The sequence below is a fragment of the Baudoinia panamericana genome, assembly GCF_000338955.1.
Source record: "Baudoinia panamericana UAMH 10762 unplaced genomic scaffold BAUCOscaffold_13, whole genome shotgun sequence".
Taxonomy (NCBI): Eukaryota; Fungi; Ascomycota; class Dothideomycetes; order Mycosphaerellales; family Teratosphaeriaceae; genus Baudoinia; species Baudoinia panamericana.
This window is the reverse complement of record NW_006911269.1, coordinates 850,318-864,930: the sequence shown is the minus strand read 5'-3', so window position 1 is coordinate 864,930 and position 14,613 is coordinate 850,318. Positions and strand designations below refer to the sequence as shown.

At 54.1% G+C, this 14,613-nt stretch overlaps 8 protein-coding genes across 8 annotated transcripts; 6 read left to right on the top strand and 2 right to left on the bottom strand.

The window, feature by feature from the left end:
- Nucleotides 1–50: 50 nt before the first annotated feature.
- BAUCODRAFT_38484 (uncharacterized protein) lies at nucleotides 51–730 on the bottom strand. The gene is made up of 2 exons (XM_007682216.1): nucleotides 468–730; nucleotides 51–375 (listed from the first exon to the last, which is right to left on the bottom strand). The coding sequence occupies exons 1-2, from the start codon at nucleotides 668–670 to the stop codon at nucleotides 324–326; spliced, it is 255 nt and encodes an 84-aa protein (XP_007680406.1). The 5' UTR covers nucleotides 671–730; the 3' UTR covers nucleotides 51–323.
- Nucleotides 731–844: 114 nt separating this feature from the next.
- BAUCODRAFT_289132 (uncharacterized protein) lies at nucleotides 845–2,163 on the top strand. Its single transcript, XM_007682576.1, has 2 exons — nucleotides 845–923; nucleotides 999–2,163. The coding sequence occupies exon 2, from the start codon at nucleotides 1,201–1,203 to the stop codon at nucleotides 1,954–1,956; it is 756 nt and encodes a 251-aa protein (XP_007680766.1). The 5' UTR covers nucleotides 845–923; nucleotides 999–1,200; the 3' UTR covers nucleotides 1,957–2,163.
- On the top strand, nucleotides 2,164–2,883 carry BAUCODRAFT_288609 (uncharacterized protein). Its single transcript, XM_007682575.1, has one exon. It carries the CDS (start codon nucleotides 2,370–2,372, stop codon nucleotides 2,733–2,735), a length of 366 nt encoding a protein of 121 aa, XP_007680765.1. The 5' UTR covers nucleotides 2,164–2,369; the 3' UTR covers nucleotides 2,736–2,883.
- A 560-nt stretch (nucleotides 2,884–3,443) lies between these two features.
- BAUCODRAFT_288212 (uncharacterized protein) lies at nucleotides 3,444–5,611 on the top strand. The gene is made up of 2 exons (XM_007682574.1): nucleotides 3,444–3,945; nucleotides 4,000–5,611. Exons 1-2 carry the CDS (start codon nucleotides 3,566–3,568, stop codon nucleotides 5,360–5,362), a joined length of 1,743 nt encoding a protein of 580 aa, XP_007680764.1. The 5' UTR covers nucleotides 3,444–3,565; the 3' UTR covers nucleotides 5,363–5,611.
- Nucleotides 5,612–5,859: 248 nt separating this feature from the next.
- On the top strand, nucleotides 5,860–6,996 carry BAUCODRAFT_27705 (uncharacterized protein; the record flags this gene model as incomplete). The annotated part of the gene is made up of 1 exon (XM_007682122.1): nucleotides 5,860–6,996. One exon carries the CDS (start codon nucleotides 5,860–5,862, stop codon nucleotides 6,994–6,996), a length of 1,137 nt encoding a protein of 378 aa, XP_007680312.1.
- An 824-nt stretch (nucleotides 6,997–7,820) lies between these two features.
- BAUCODRAFT_288309 (uncharacterized protein) lies at nucleotides 7,821–8,969 on the top strand. The gene has a single exon (XM_007682573.1). It carries the CDS (start codon nucleotides 8,143–8,145, stop codon nucleotides 8,782–8,784), a length of 642 nt encoding a protein of 213 aa, XP_007680763.1. The 5' UTR covers nucleotides 7,821–8,142; the 3' UTR covers nucleotides 8,785–8,969.
- Nucleotides 8,970–9,744: 775 nt separating this feature from the next.
- BAUCODRAFT_569828 (uncharacterized protein) lies at nucleotides 9,745–11,271 on the bottom strand (the record flags this gene model as incomplete). The annotated part of the gene is made up of 2 exons (XM_007682572.1): nucleotides 9,745–10,828; nucleotides 10,884–11,271. 2 exons carry the CDS (start codon nucleotides 11,269–11,271, stop codon nucleotides 10,116–10,118), a joined length of 1,101 nt encoding a protein of 366 aa, XP_007680762.1. The 3' UTR covers nucleotides 9,745–10,115.
- Nucleotides 11,272–12,706: 1,435 nt separating this feature from the next.
- On the top strand, nucleotides 12,707–14,510 carry BAUCODRAFT_77726 (uncharacterized protein; the record flags this gene model as incomplete). The annotated part of the gene is made up of 4 exons (XM_007682272.1): nucleotides 12,707–13,129; nucleotides 13,184–13,282; nucleotides 13,339–13,846; nucleotides 13,918–14,510. The coding sequence occupies 4 exons, from the start codon at nucleotides 12,707–12,709 to the stop codon at nucleotides 14,508–14,510; spliced, it is 1,623 nt and encodes a 540-aa protein (XP_007680462.1).
- Nucleotides 14,511–14,613: the final 103 nt, after the last annotated feature.

The following is a 14,613-nucleotide window of genomic DNA, read 5'->3' as shown; positions in this document are numbered from 1 at the left end:
ACACTATTGTCAGGGGACTCCTTCAGACCCGTCTGAGTGGCGAATGGAGTGGCTGTTCTATATCTGGTTCTTGCTAGTCTGCAGGGTGTCACCGCCGGAAACTGCATGTTCGTGCTCACCGATTCCGCGCTCACCGTGAACGGTGCCCGGAGTCGAGGCCTCTCTCGCACACCATGGGGCGTGTGGAGCATGTTCATCCTCATCATACCGGTCACTGCTCCTTTCGTAATTCTTGCCACACCGTTTCTGGCCATCTGGATCGCATACGAGGTCTTTGTGGTCTGGAGGCGTTCCTACGTTGAGCCAGCGATGCACACCCTGTATCACCGGAGTGACAGCGCCATAACTGTACGAGCGAAGTACTTGCTTGCAGGTCTTACCGCAACGCCTCAGCTTCCCTCCGCATCTCGGGAATGGTTTATGCAGCGCAAGCAGCGCTGGCAGAAGGACCAAGAGCTTTCACGTACCTACTTATTTCCAGATATTCAACCACTTTGGATTGGTGAATAGTTTTGGCTAAGTGATGAGCGGGCTCCAAAGCGCCCAACAACTCTTCACCTAGCATCCCTCTGACGAGTGAGCCCCACCTCGATAGTCGTATCGAGAGCTGTCTGATCTTGTGATGGAGAGGCTCCTGTGATGGACCAGGAACATTGAGGAATTGCGGCATGAAGAAGGGCGGCTGTGCTAAAGTTGCCGGCCAAGAACCTCACCGGACACCGAACATGAGTCACGGCGAGGCAGCTGTAGTTTGTGCAACCCTAAGTCTTGTTCAGCTCTCCCGTGCAGTCTCCTGTAACTCCAGGGCACTTACTAGAGGTAGGCCTAATCGCTACTCTGTCTTGGCGTTGCTGCCAAGAAGTTTGAAGGCTGAGCCAGCCTTGAGGCCGCTCAACAGTACGCATGACCTCAAGAACAAGATGGTGCGTCGCAGAAATCCCAGCCTCACGGCTTGGTGAAGACATATTGGTCTTGATAACAGATCTGAAGATTAATAGGAATACTCTAGTCACAGCTATTCGCTTCCCGATCAGCCAGCTACTACATCACTCACTGTGGACCGAATATCTACAACGAACACTTCGTTGAGCGGAGTTTAATCAAGCCTTTCACGTCTATTGGCGCAATCCGGCTGCCTTTGCAACTCTGTCTACCGATTCTGAGCTGGAGAGGAGCGAGGACCTTGCAACCACTGGCAGCATGACGTCAAGCAGCAATGCAACTCTGTTCAACAATTCAACCATCTGCGAAACAAAAGCACTGTGGATGGCTGGTGTGAAGCCGTCCTCCGCCCACGCTCTCTGCGACCTTTCATACGTGCTGGCTCCTCTCACGATCTTCTTGGGTTACGGATTGATGCGGATATGCCGCAACTTTGGCTCTGCTCACATTAAAGAACAATGGCGCACGAGTTGTTGGATCTTCTTGGGCGTTGTCAGTGCTGGCGGTGCCGGTCTGTTCGCTTTGGCCTTCGTTTCCATCGTCTTGGCAGTACAGCACATATACTATTGCGAGCCGAACCCGCAGTGGAAGTACTACTCAAGTGACTGGGCTGTAGCCTCGGTGTTCATACTCAGCATGTACGCAATCGCCGTCATGCTTTGTCTGGTCGGCACTGTCTACAGCGCCTTGGGATCTGGCCTTCGCATCGCACGCTGGGTCATGACATGGAGACAACCGTGCCAGCATTGGGTGCAGAGTCTACGTGCATACAGCGCAGTACCATCACCGTCTGCTATCCCGAGCAGGCTTCCGAGCGGTACAGGTGGTCATGATGTGGAAGCTGGCAGAGCACCTGCAGCGCGCGTCACCAAGCATCTGCCCATCTATGACCAGATGATGCGTCCGGATTGGTGGGTAGAGGTTCCCCACGGTTCAGCAGACGAGGTTCAGCGGCCGCAAGTCGCCCTTCTTCATTGCACAAATATAACCGCACCACCACCATACGAGCCTTGAGCACGTGAAAGCACAGACCGGATTGCAACGGTGACAAACCGACAGAGTACAGCGAAAGTGCGCAATATCTCATTACGCTGTCAATGGTAGCACTTCGAGTGCGGCGTACGAGCTTGTTGCCTTCCCTTACCACAATGCAGTAAAAATCTGCTCGTAAGCATCACCTCCGAGGCTCCCTTGTAGGACTCTCTACGCGAATCGAAGGGAAGGCTCGCCACCCAACGGCACGGATGCAAGCAAGACGGTAGCAGGAGAAGCAGCTAGAGCAGCCCAATGTCAAAGCTGGCAAGGACAGTTAGAACGTTCAAGAAGCGGAGGATACGGCAGGTACGGGAATCTAGCTGGTAGACCCAGATCATGATGGCCGGCCAGGCTACGATAGCCCGCATGCGGTCAACAACCACCATTGTTGAATGGTGGTGTCACTCAACCGGAACCTGCAACCCCACAAGCGACTTGTTTTCGCATGCCAAGAAAACCGGTGCGCCTCCGCCGTATGTGCCGCGAGTAGACACTTGAAGAGCTCGGAGGACGCAATTCTTCACCTATCTGTTCTTCGTATAGATGAGTACTGCAAGGGCGATCGACCTCATCTCGGACATACCTCGACGATTGACTCGCCTGAAGAGTGCATGGGAGGGTGTGCAGAGACTTGCAGCGTGTGTCTAAGGCGACGGCTTGGAAATAGCAGCTCCAAGAATCAGCAATACTGTCGCATTCTCCACCTACCAACCATACGGATCGATCGACGTGACACGCCGACCGGTCTGCCACCTTAACGGCTGAATGGCAACCGCTTTCATTGCCCAGGTCTCGCTCGCGGTGTGCCTCCAGAGATGCTGACCCACCTAGGACTGGTCCAACTCCATCCCAGATTGAGCTGCTGTGGAGGTGTCAGAAGGCGAGCGAGCCTTGCAGCGCTTACTACATTGTTTCATCCCGGTGGTGTTCCACGTAGATTTTCTTGTGCAACGAACGCTTACAACCTAGTCGTGGCTTGCGGCAGTAGCAGCAAATGCCGAAATATCAGCTATCGTAAGCCAGAGCCTGTGTTACTCCGCTCGTATGTTCATGCTCATTGAAGCACGGTATGAATGATGAAGGTTGTTGGAGGTAGGAATGCTCGTCGTTTTTGGCTATTCGCACGGAATGAAGTCCAACTTCGAGCTTCGAGCAAGCGAGACGAGCTGTCATGGCCCAAGCTCCCAATGGCATGCCTCGGCGTCTGCCGAGGACAGGAACAGGAACAGATCATCAGTCCCGCGATTTTCGACGTGTCATGCACCACTTTGCCACTAACTCCTCCATGCGCCCGTATACGCACGCGACCAATGAGTGCGCGCACTCACCGCGTTAATGCATAGATAAGCGTACGCGGGACTTGGATGTGCTCACTTTCGGTCACGGTGACGGTTCAATTTAAGCCTCGTGTCGATTGTAGCATCAACCACGCATCACCATTACCGCACATTTACCCACATGGAAGCTAGTAAGTACGGCACAGTATTCAATACGCGTTTGCCCCTCTTTCACCGCGTCGCTTCACTACCCTCTCCTCTTCTCTTCCTGTCAGTCTTGAGTGCCAGTAAGCAGGATACTCAGACACAGTATGGACGCCATCAAGACTGCCTCCCGCATCGCGGGCGCGGGCGAGCCTCGTGGCAACCGCATGCACCACATGATGTCCGCCAATGAAGGTCCGATGGACATCATCGCCAAGGTCTCAGGCTACTCGAAGGAAGGCATTCGCGAAGACGACGGCCCATACTTCACCAACAACGAGGGTATCCCGCTCCCGGACCCGGAGCACAGCAAGACGATCGGAGGTATCCCAGTGGCAAGCGATGTTCACCTTTTCCAGAAGCAGCAGCACTTCAACCGTTCGAAGAACCTTGAGCGCATGGTTCATCCTTGCGGCTCTGGCGCGTTCGGATATTTCGAGTGCACGAATGACGTTTCCGACTTGACAAAGGCGGACTTTTTGCAGCGGTAAGCGTCTGATATTCTAGCTCAATGTGTTCCGGGTCGCTAATAGAACTCAAGCCCGGGCGAGCGCACTCCCATCTTCATCCGATTCAGCACAGTCACGCTTGGCCGTGAGTTCCCAGATGAAGCGCGCAACCCGCGTGGCTTCGCTGTCAAGTTCTACACTCACGAGGGCAACTACGACATCGTCGGACTCAATTTCCCAGTCTTCTTCTGCCGTGACCCAATTCAAGGCCCAGACGTGATCCGATCGCAGGCTCGCAACCCCAAGAACTTCTTCCTTGACTACGATGCTACTTTCGACCTTCTGGGCGCCACCCCTGAAGGCAACCACGCGGGGTTGATGTTCTTCTCTGACCACGGTACACCCGATGGTTGGGTTAACGAGCACGGTTACGGATGCCACACCTTCAAGTGGGTCAACAAGGAGGGCAAGTTCGTCTACATCAAGTACCACTTCCTTGCCAAGCACGGCCAGAAGCAGCTCACCGAGCCAGAGGCGATTCGCATCTCTGGTGAAGATCCAGATTACTCCAAGCGCCAGCTCTGGGAACTGATTGAAGCTGGACAAGAGGTCGAGTGGACGGCGAAGGTTCAGATTATGCAACCGGACGAGGCAGACCCGGAGAAGCTAGGCTTCGATCCATTCGACGTCACAAAGGTTTGGCCGCGTGGCCAATTCCCGATGCACGAATTCGGCAAGCTCGTCCTAAACAAGAACCCCGAGAACTTCCACCGTGATGTTGAGCAGGCCGCCTTCAGCCCAGGCAGCATGGTTCCAGGTATCGAAGACTCGCCCGACCCACTCCTGCAATTCCGCATGTTCTTCTACCGCGATGCGCAGTACCACCGTATCGGTGTCAATCTCCACCAAGTGCCCGTCAACTGCCCCTTCATGGCGCAATCACTGTCCTCGGTCAACTTCGACGGCCCGATGCGTGTCGACGGCAACCACTCCGGCAACAAGCAATACGTACCCAACTCCTTCATGGGCGACAGGTTCCGTCCCGATGTGGCAGAAGCGCCGTACAAGGTGTCAGACAACATCGTCAGCCGCAAGAGCCACTACTATCACGAAGGAAAGCTCTCAGAGTACGACCAACCGCGCGAACTCTACAAGCGCGTCATGACCGACCAGCAGCGCAAGAACTTGCACCACAACACCGCAAAGATGCTGTCGCACGTCAACTTCCCAATCATCCAGAAGCAGTACCTCTCGCAAATCTACAATGTTGCGCCGGAGTATGCGAAGGGGGTGTATGACCTGACCAAGTTCAAGCACAAGGAGCCGTTCGAGTTCAGTGAGGTGGAGAGCATGAGCAAGCAAGCGCATCTGTTCTTCAAGAACCCCAAGTTCAGGCCAGACCCGGGTAACAGGTTGGTTGGTATGGTGCCGGAGAAGCCGTTCTACCATGTCTAAGAGCGTGCAGTGCAGCTTTGCCCCATATTGGGCAAGATGATTTCAGATGAGACAAATGAAACGGTTACGGTTATGGTATGAGTTGCTACCTTCACCGCATCACGCTCAGCCCATGTTTTGCATGTTATGAGCTTCGGCCATGCTCATGTCTGACAGACTCGTGTGTTGATCTCAGCTCCAAGGGTACTTGTAAGAGCCGTGATAAGCTTAAGGGCTCGGTATAAATTTACATGGTGATAGTGTTATCAGGAACCACCGATAGGGGAATGAGCGGTGCGATGCCAACACCGTCCTCAACCTGTGGTACGCCACTCCCAGTGAATGGTGTTGTCCGTTTGTTGTTCGTAGTGTCTGTGGCAACCTTCATATCGCGTGACATTCCACAGGGCGACGTCACCCGCAACCCTTAACCATAACCTTCTCCACCAATGCGACAAGCATTGAACCTTCAAATCCTTGACACCTTCACGACACAACACCATAATACGTAGCCCACCATGATCATCGCCGCTATCGCATTACGGAAGCCGGAGAACCAGGAGAAGGTGAAAGAGGTATTCAAGAAAGGATGGAAGCCGGCCGGCGACCGACAGATTCATCGAGATACATGGAAGTCGGACGTGATGGGCATGGCTACCGGGAAGAAGAAAGACCCATACGAAGCATCTCGCAACCACCAATCCAGTCCGCTCGCGACTCTCAAGGATCCAGATTCATTCGGTCCGCCACCAAAGCACAGCGCTTACTATCCGAATGCGATCACGGCAGGCTCGAGTTCAAGCACTGCCGCGCGTGGTGGGTTAGGCGCAGCGGTGCCTGCATCTGCGACTCTACGTATAGAAGATGGTCAAGCACAGGAACAAGAGGAGGCGGCGACAGCAGTGGTAGTGGCCGAGCAGCTGCCCGTTGTCCCGTATCGGAAAGATACGACCGGCTTGAGGACAGATCACCTACCGAAACCGCCCGTGAGACGTGCAAATGGCGATGTCACGGCCAGTCCAGTCAGACGCACCCATAGCGAAACGCTTGCTACTCCCGCACGGACGTCGTCGCCGAGCCTACCTCCAAGACAGACAACGACCGCGCGCCCCGCGCTACCCGCTCTGCCCACGCGACAAGCTAGTAAACCGCCACCGGTTCTGCCTCCTCGCATGACGGAGAATCCAAACGAGTACACCCCTCCACCACCGCCGACCTACGGCGAGGCTGTGCAGGCACCTTCAGAAGACCCTGCGATCATTAACGCTGGTGCAGCTGCACGGCTCGGTCAAGCCGGAGTTTCTGTGCCAGCCTTCGACGTTGGTGCACAATCAGCGGCACCTCGAGCACCACGACCTCCGCCTGCACAGCCACGAGGACCGGAGCTTAGCGAATTACAGGCGCGCTTTGCACGAATGAATTCAGGTGCTGAGGCGCAGGCGTCGCCTGCTCCATCCCCTGCACGACTTATACGGACGACTACCGATGTTGACACGCAAATGCCGCTACCCACATCGCCTGCGTCTGTGGCAGGCAAGAAGAAGCCGCCTCCGCCGCCTCCGCCGAAGAAGAGCGGCCTTGGAGGCAAGCCTTCAAACAATGCTCCGGCGCCGCCACCTGTACCGATGTCCAGCAAACCGCGGCCTGGTGGATGATATATCTGCTGCACACGCGTGGTGCAGATCTGAGGCTGTGTTACGGACATAGACAATCCCTGGATGTCGCTGCAGTGAGTGGACATCAATGTAAAATCACAAACCGGCTCTACTACGCCCAGGTTGTACCATGATATCCAACGATTCCGCTTGCTCACAGCTCCCCTGGTACGCTTGGATGGGCCATAGGCAAACCGAGTAGAAGACAGAAAGGGTTCCACGGTTTGCCCTGGAGCTGGGTTGATGAAGGCGGTACGAGTCGTTAGGGGTCGACATTGCCACATGCTCAACGTAAACCTGTCACGCCTAGTCATTCACAAAGCCTGCGACATTGGTAGAGCCTTACGCTATGAACATAGCCCGCTCTATGTCGCCCGCACTGAAGCTGGTACGCTTCCCATTCGTCGCACAGAAAGTCGTTCCGTAAGAAGGGCGATGTTGACCACCAACTTGGGAATTTGCCTTGCATATTTGCGTGCCAAGCAGTGGAAATGCGTATAGCCAACATTGTCTAGAACGGCGGAGCAGCGTGGATGGCGGACGAAGCTGTACAGTCTAGTTATCCTCTGCTCGTGATACTTGACTGATACAGCTATGTGCAGTGCATCTCCGATACCGCCTTAGGCTGTACCGTCTGACGATTGGACAAAGTTGCTCTACATCATACAGCAACCTCAAACTTAGCGCCATTGATCGCAATTGTCTCATCGAGAATCGATCTCGGCTCCTCGTTCTATGATCGGGTCGAGGGCTCAGTCTCCCGATTAGTGGCGGAACTGGCCGAAGCCACTGCCCGAGGGGCCGAGCTTAGGAACGCTTGACAAAGACTCCTGCGTCATGACAATAGCTCAATCGTCGAGTGGTCGGAAGTCTCGGAAACAACCTTTCGCAGCTGAAGCGGCAACTGCATTCCAAAGTTGCGATCTGTAAGCCTCGGACCGCCGGGGCTCTTTCATCCAGAGAAGTATATGCTTTCCTATCACATCTATCACTCCGTGATCGATTGATCTCTGTTTGGCGTGACGAAGCACACTTCATCCAGTCCTATATTCTCACTATAGCACCCGCTCTCTCTTGCATACCCTTGGCCACGTGAGCTACGATTAAAGTGTGCTCTACTACTAACGCTCACCACGAAGAAGTACCATGTTTGAAACAAACTTTTCCCATGCCTCAGCCTCGCCGCTACCACCAAACGCCTCCATCGACCTCGCCCTAGAACTACTACACGACTTCGAGTTCGTTATCAGACTCAGCCCAGACTGCCGAGGATGCAAGCGCATCCCACCTCCCACAGCAAAGAATGGCTATCCTAAGACCAACGCCACTGCGCCCAACGGCACCACCGAAGACCAGACGCAATACTACGAAGTAGAAGACGACCTACCCTTCATGCCGAAGAAATTCTGGAGCGGCGGCGTGAAGTACACCGCCGACTTCCAGCCCAAAGAAGACGGCTGCGACATCACCGTCCACGCACCGGGTGGCTTCACATCGACGAATCATTGGCGGATACTGCGAGAAACCCTGCATGAAGAAGCGATGCCCACGCTCGAACGAGTGAAGTCTAAGGATCTTTTGCATGCGGAGACGACGGGTGGAGGGTGGTATGTGCAGATTATCAGCGATGCGAGGTGTAACAAGACGTTTGTCACGATTGTGAAGGGCTTCCTGAAGAATAGTCACGCCCAGTTGCAAGCGGCGTTCATCGAAAAGTTGAGGGCGCCACCGGCGCAGCAGCGGTCGAGGAGGCCGACGTTGGGCCGTAGGAAGTCGAGCGAGTTCTGAATGCAGGCCACTGTTATGGTGGCATAGGGTCGCGGCGCCTAAGGTGAGATGGAAGGGCGTAAGGCTAAGGTTAGAAGCCACAAGTGGGTCGGCTATAGTTATCTTCGCGCTGGAGGTGGATGCATGTAAGAGTAGTACCCTAATACTAATGATGACCTGCACTTACTTTTCGCACCCGAGCTCACAATTGAATCGTTACCTCTCCCGGCACTCGTGGACCATGTATCAACATGGGAGTAGTATGCGGCCTGAATACGGCAATCTGATGCAGTGACAAGAGTAGTGGATTTTATTAGCCTGCTATTGCATGACTGCCGCCTTCAAGATTCATCGCAGGGGTCGGCCACTGCAATCTGCTCGTAATCCTCGATGTCGTGTCAAGCCATCCGTCGCCAGCTCATACTCATAGCACTTTGTCAGCCCGTCGTAAGCGTCACCCAGAGCAGTGTCCCTCTGCTCCCTCATTTCTTCTTCGGACCCAACAAAGGCGCACCTATGTCTGAACCCGTAAGCCTCACATTCGCCGCCTTTTGCAGCTTCAACACCACGTCCATGGGCGGGAAATCTGCGTTTGTCCGCTCGAGGTCTGCAACGTGCTTGACGTCTACGTTCGCCTTTACAGCGAGATCCTTCTGTGTCATTGTCGTGCCTTTTTGGTTCTTCAGCTGCACACGGGCGGTGGCGAGAGCTTTCGCGACATCTTCGGGCACCTTTTTCGTGGCGACGGGTCCGTCGGCGCGGTCGACTTTGGTAAGGCGTTGGCCCTCTGGGTTGCCGGAGGCCTGTTGGACGGCGTCAGCAAGGCTGAGTCGGGAACATACAGCTGGAGTGGTGGGAGTCTGAACCTACGTTTGCGCTTGAAAACTTCTTCTCAGTCCCTACTATTGCTCCGCTCCTCTGTGCGGCATTCAGTGCGCTCTTGCCTTTGATTGTCGTCTCTCGCTCGGATGCGCCAGGTCCTCGGACTTTGCTGCCGATCTTGGTGACGGTGTTCCAGTCGTCTGACATTGTGTTGTGTTTGTCACTGCGTTCAACTATGGCGGCACAAAGAGGGAATTAAATCGACCTGACAGAGCAATGTATAGTATTGGGAAGAGTGCTCGCGTGCTCGGCAAATGTTTAGTGACTCAGCAAGCTGTGGCGATGTCATCTGCTTGGCATTCGCGTGCCTTCTATGGTGTAGAGGGCACGGGCCTCTTCCGGTGGAGATCTATTGCGGTCAACCACACGTACTTGCTCGACACTGCAATGAAAGTCGTGCCCAAGCACATGGATTAGGTTCAACCCCTCGGTGATACACCCCTTAATGCACCTATCCGCTCGTCCTGAGTCTATACCCGCCTCGCGAATGCCACCACACTGTCAACAGCCGTATCGAAGTGATCCGGCAGCGTTTGTCGGAACATGATATCACAACCGTGACCGATACCCAGATTCATATGCGCAGTCACTTTCACGCCTGCGGCGTCCAACTTCCTCGCATATGCCATCCCCTCATCCCTTAGCGGATCGAGCTCATCCACAGCTATATGGTGCGGCGGAAGGCCTTTCAAATCCTTTTCCGTCGCATAGTGAGGCCAAGCAAGCGGATCAACTTTACTCTCGTCCGTGGGTGTGTAGTAGTGGCCAGAGATCTCCATGAACTTCAAGCTGAGAATGTAGCCATCGTGAGCGTACATGCTCGGTAGCTCCTTGACCATCCGCTCCTTCGGCCAACCGCCGCCGTTGCTCGTGCTTGGGATCATGGCGTACACACCGTCGATGTCCTTGATGTAGCCTTCACGGTTTGCGCGGATAGCGCTGGTAAGTGCAAGATTGCCGCCACCGGACTCGCCAGTTAGAATGATTTTGTCGATGCCGAAGTCGGATTTGTGTGATGCTATGTATCTGATAGCAGCTTTGCAGTCGAGGGATCCGGCAGGGAAAGGGTTGTGTTGGCCCTCCAGATATGCGTTACGGAACTCCACAGCGATAGCAACTGTGCCGGCGATTGCTAGTGATTTAAGCCAGCGAACATGCACTGGATTGATTGTGTTAATGATGGCTGACAGAGTTAGGAAGAGACTTTACGGTAGGGACAAAGCATGCATGCTACTCACTCATGCCTCCGCCATGCGTGTACAGCAAACCTGGCAAGACTTGACCTTCTGTGTCTGCTCTGCGAAAGACGTGCAAGGCAATGTCGTTGTTGTCTGGACCTTTGATCGTCATGGTCGAGTGTTTGACCTCTGGTTCGTCCTTGTCACGCGGGATATCATTAGGAAGAGAATCGTATAGCCGCTGGAAGGCAGCGTCGTAATGGCCGACAGTGGCCGCGATCTGCTCCATGGGCGAAGAGGCAGTAAGCTCCGGCTCTGGCTGGCGTTTATCCAACCCCAAAGAGGCGAGCTTTTCGGCCAGCTTACGATTCAATCTCGGGTCATCAGCCATCTGTATCTTCGGATTGCCCAGGCGGCCCTCCGGCGTGTAACCAGCTGGAGACGACATCGTTGAACGATATTCCTCGATTGAATTACTGTCTAGGGAATGGGTAGGGATAGATATTTTATGGAATGTAGTAGGAAGGCATTGCTCTTTTATACTGAGATTGTGCGGGGAAGAGGAGCATTAGGAAGTATAACATACCATCAGTCCATTTCATGCTTACATCCGCAAGTTCGACGTCTGTAGGACCATTGGCTTGACCAGCTGACAAGATGTAGCGCATTGTATTTGTCCACAGGGTCGCACTCGTATAGAAGTCCGAGGGGAGTCCGAGAGTTTCGATTGGGATGACTAAGACCGAGCTGTGCGATCGCTCCATCTACGGCGTTCGACTTCCGAAGCGCGTCGTCTGCGGCGAATGTTGTTCGTAATGAGAGCGCGCTGATAATACGTTACTCGGAATGAAAGAGCTCGACAGGCTATCCATCGGGTGAAGCCAGGGTCAGGGTTTCGCAGCATAGCTTTCTGGCCGCGTCGTCAGTGTTGATGTCGTGGCTCCACATGCTTATTGTTATGCTTGCTGCATCGCAGAGCCTTTCAAGGAGATCTTCCTCGCATACCGGGTTCTCGTCACACGGTTGATGCCGCTAATGGTATAAAGTATGCAACCAGAGCGACCACCATTTCAGCGGTGTTAGCCGCACAGAATTGCTCGAAGCGGCGCTTGCACCATGATCTACCTGGTACGAAGCATATCTGAAGGTCCCCACAGGAGGATCGAGTGGATGATCTTCTCTTCCTCATCAGCTTCAAGACGCGAGTCAGCGAAAACAGCTTTTGTCCGTCTCGAGCATTATTCTGGAAAAGGCTCCATATGGTACGGGAGATCTATGTCCCGGCACTAAGCGATACCGAGCCGGCACCTTTGTGCCGATAAGGCTGGAGTTCCGAAGCCACAACGACCGTCGACTTGGGTTCTTTTTGCAGCCCCAAAGCTACCGGCTGTATGTTCGAAGCTCAGCGATCAAGCGCGTTGTGGAATGGAGTGCTCAAGTTTCGCGGTGCAGTAGGGTCGACGAGCTTGTCGCAAGCGCGAAGATGCTATCTGCGGTGCTCTATGTTGAACGAACTTGTCCCAACCGGTCCACTGTGGGTCTAACGCCCCCGTGGCCCCTTTGCGCAATGCTACGCACGCAGACTCCGATGCTCGCCAAACCATGGCCCTGATTCGACCAGACAATGTCCATCATTCCCTGGACCTCGGCGTGGGACAAACTGTTCGCACTACATCGCACCCATCCGTGCTACGTGCGAAAGGCTGTCGAGACCGACGGTGGACTAAGGGTTTAGCACGCCAATCTGGGTCTTGCTGTTGGTGACGTCTCGGACGTTGTGAGGTTTGATATGTAATCTCTGTATCTCCTTGAGCGAATCTTTGTTCGCGAGCCTATCCTGTGCAATCTTTGCACCCAACATCGACAACTGCGGTAGTGCCAACATGGATCCTGAGAAGCAGGACGAAGTTGTTAAACCCAGTGGGTCATCTCGGTTTCAATCAGAGGCAACTTCCTTAGCAGACCCTTCGGAGCAGAAGGAACAGTACGCTAGGGACGAGTTTGAAGAAGGCATCGAAGAGGCGTTCGAGCCTGCCCGAGACGAAGAGACCGGATTCCATCAGCATGGCGGTCGTCATCAGCAAGCAGCTCAGGAACCGGAGTCGTTCTTGGTTGACTGGGATGGACCGAATGACCCAGGAAATCCGCACAACATGCCTCAATCGCGCAAATGGACCATAACCATCGTAGCAGCGCTGATGACCTTCGTTGTTTCATTCGGCTCGTCCGTCTTCTCTACCGCCACCACGGTAACTGCGGAACAATTCGGCGTTAGTGAGGAAGTGATGATTCTCAGTGTATCTCTGGTATGCACCTATTTGGTTTCCCGTACCGGCAACTAACATGCTAACATCTCGTAGTACGTTGTAGGCTTCGCATGCGGACCACTCGTGTGGGGACCACTCAGTGAGGTCTTTGGGCGTCGGATTCCTCTCATGATTGGCATGTTCGGGTTTCTTGTACGCGCCATGTGATTGGAATTTTTGCGTCTCGGAGTTGCTGATGTCCTTATTAGATCTTCCAAATCCCTGTCGGCGTAGCCAACAATGTCGCTACCATCTTCCTCGCGCGCTTCTTCGCTGCTGCCTTTGGCGCCGCACCATTAGCGATCGTCGCCGGCATGTATGTGGACTTCTGGGACCCAACAATGCGAGCGATTGCAACTCAGGCGTTTGCTGCCGCCGTCTTCGCCGGTCCAGCCACTGGACCTATTGTCGGAGAATTCACCGTCAAGAACGAGGCACTCGGCTGGCGCTGGACCGCCTGGTTCACTATGATCATGGGCGCTGTCTTCTTCTTGGTTGGACTTTTTGTCATCCCGGAGACACTGGCTCCTGTTCTACTTAAGCGCAAAGCTGCCCGCCTGCGGGTCGAAACCAAGAATTGGGCTTTGCACTCCAAATCAGAGGAAGAGCCCGTGTCGAATAAGGCCATCTTCCGCAAGTATGGGCTGAAGCCACTACTTATGATCGTTCGGGAACCTATTCTTATTATCATGACGATCTACATCAGCTTGGTCTATGGTGAGTGGAGCAATGTGAACACCCCCATTGCAGTTGCGTGAGACCTGGCTAATCTTCTCATCTACCAACAGGTATCCTTTACTTGATCTTCTTCGCGTTTCCAATCAGCTACCAATACGACCGCGGCTTCGCCTTCGGCACATCATCACTGCCTTTCATTGCTATCTTCGTCGGTGTGCTCATTGCTTGTTGCATCATGGCATGGGAGACGGTAGCGGTGTTCACCCCAAAGCTGAAAAAAGCGAAGAAGTTGATACCCGAGGAACGCCTGCCGCCAATGGTTGCGGGTGGTGTTGTGCTGGTGATTGGACTCTTCTGGTTTGCCTGGACCTCATATCCGAGCATCAACCCATGGCCGCAGATCATTAGTGGCGCCTTCATTGGCTGCGGCATCATTATGGTGTTCATGCCAGCGGTCGTCTACCTGGTCGATGTCTACCTTTTCGACGCCAACTCAGCACTCGCTGCGAACGGCTTCGTCCGAGCCATGGTCGCTGCTGCTTTCCCACTGTTTTCGACATACATGTACGAAAAGCTTGGCGTCCAATGGGCAACCAGTCTTCTTGGTTTCATCGCCCTGGCACTTGTTCCGGCCCCAATATTCTTCTATCTCTACGGCAAGAAGATCCGCAGCTGGAGCAAGTTCGCGTTCGATCTCGGGTAGTCCGATAAGCCCTTATCAACAAATGTATTTCCTGCCCACGATGCACAACTCCTATGTGCAGTTTGCCAAGCTAAACTGGCAGACCAGTTCAGCTTCTCTGACG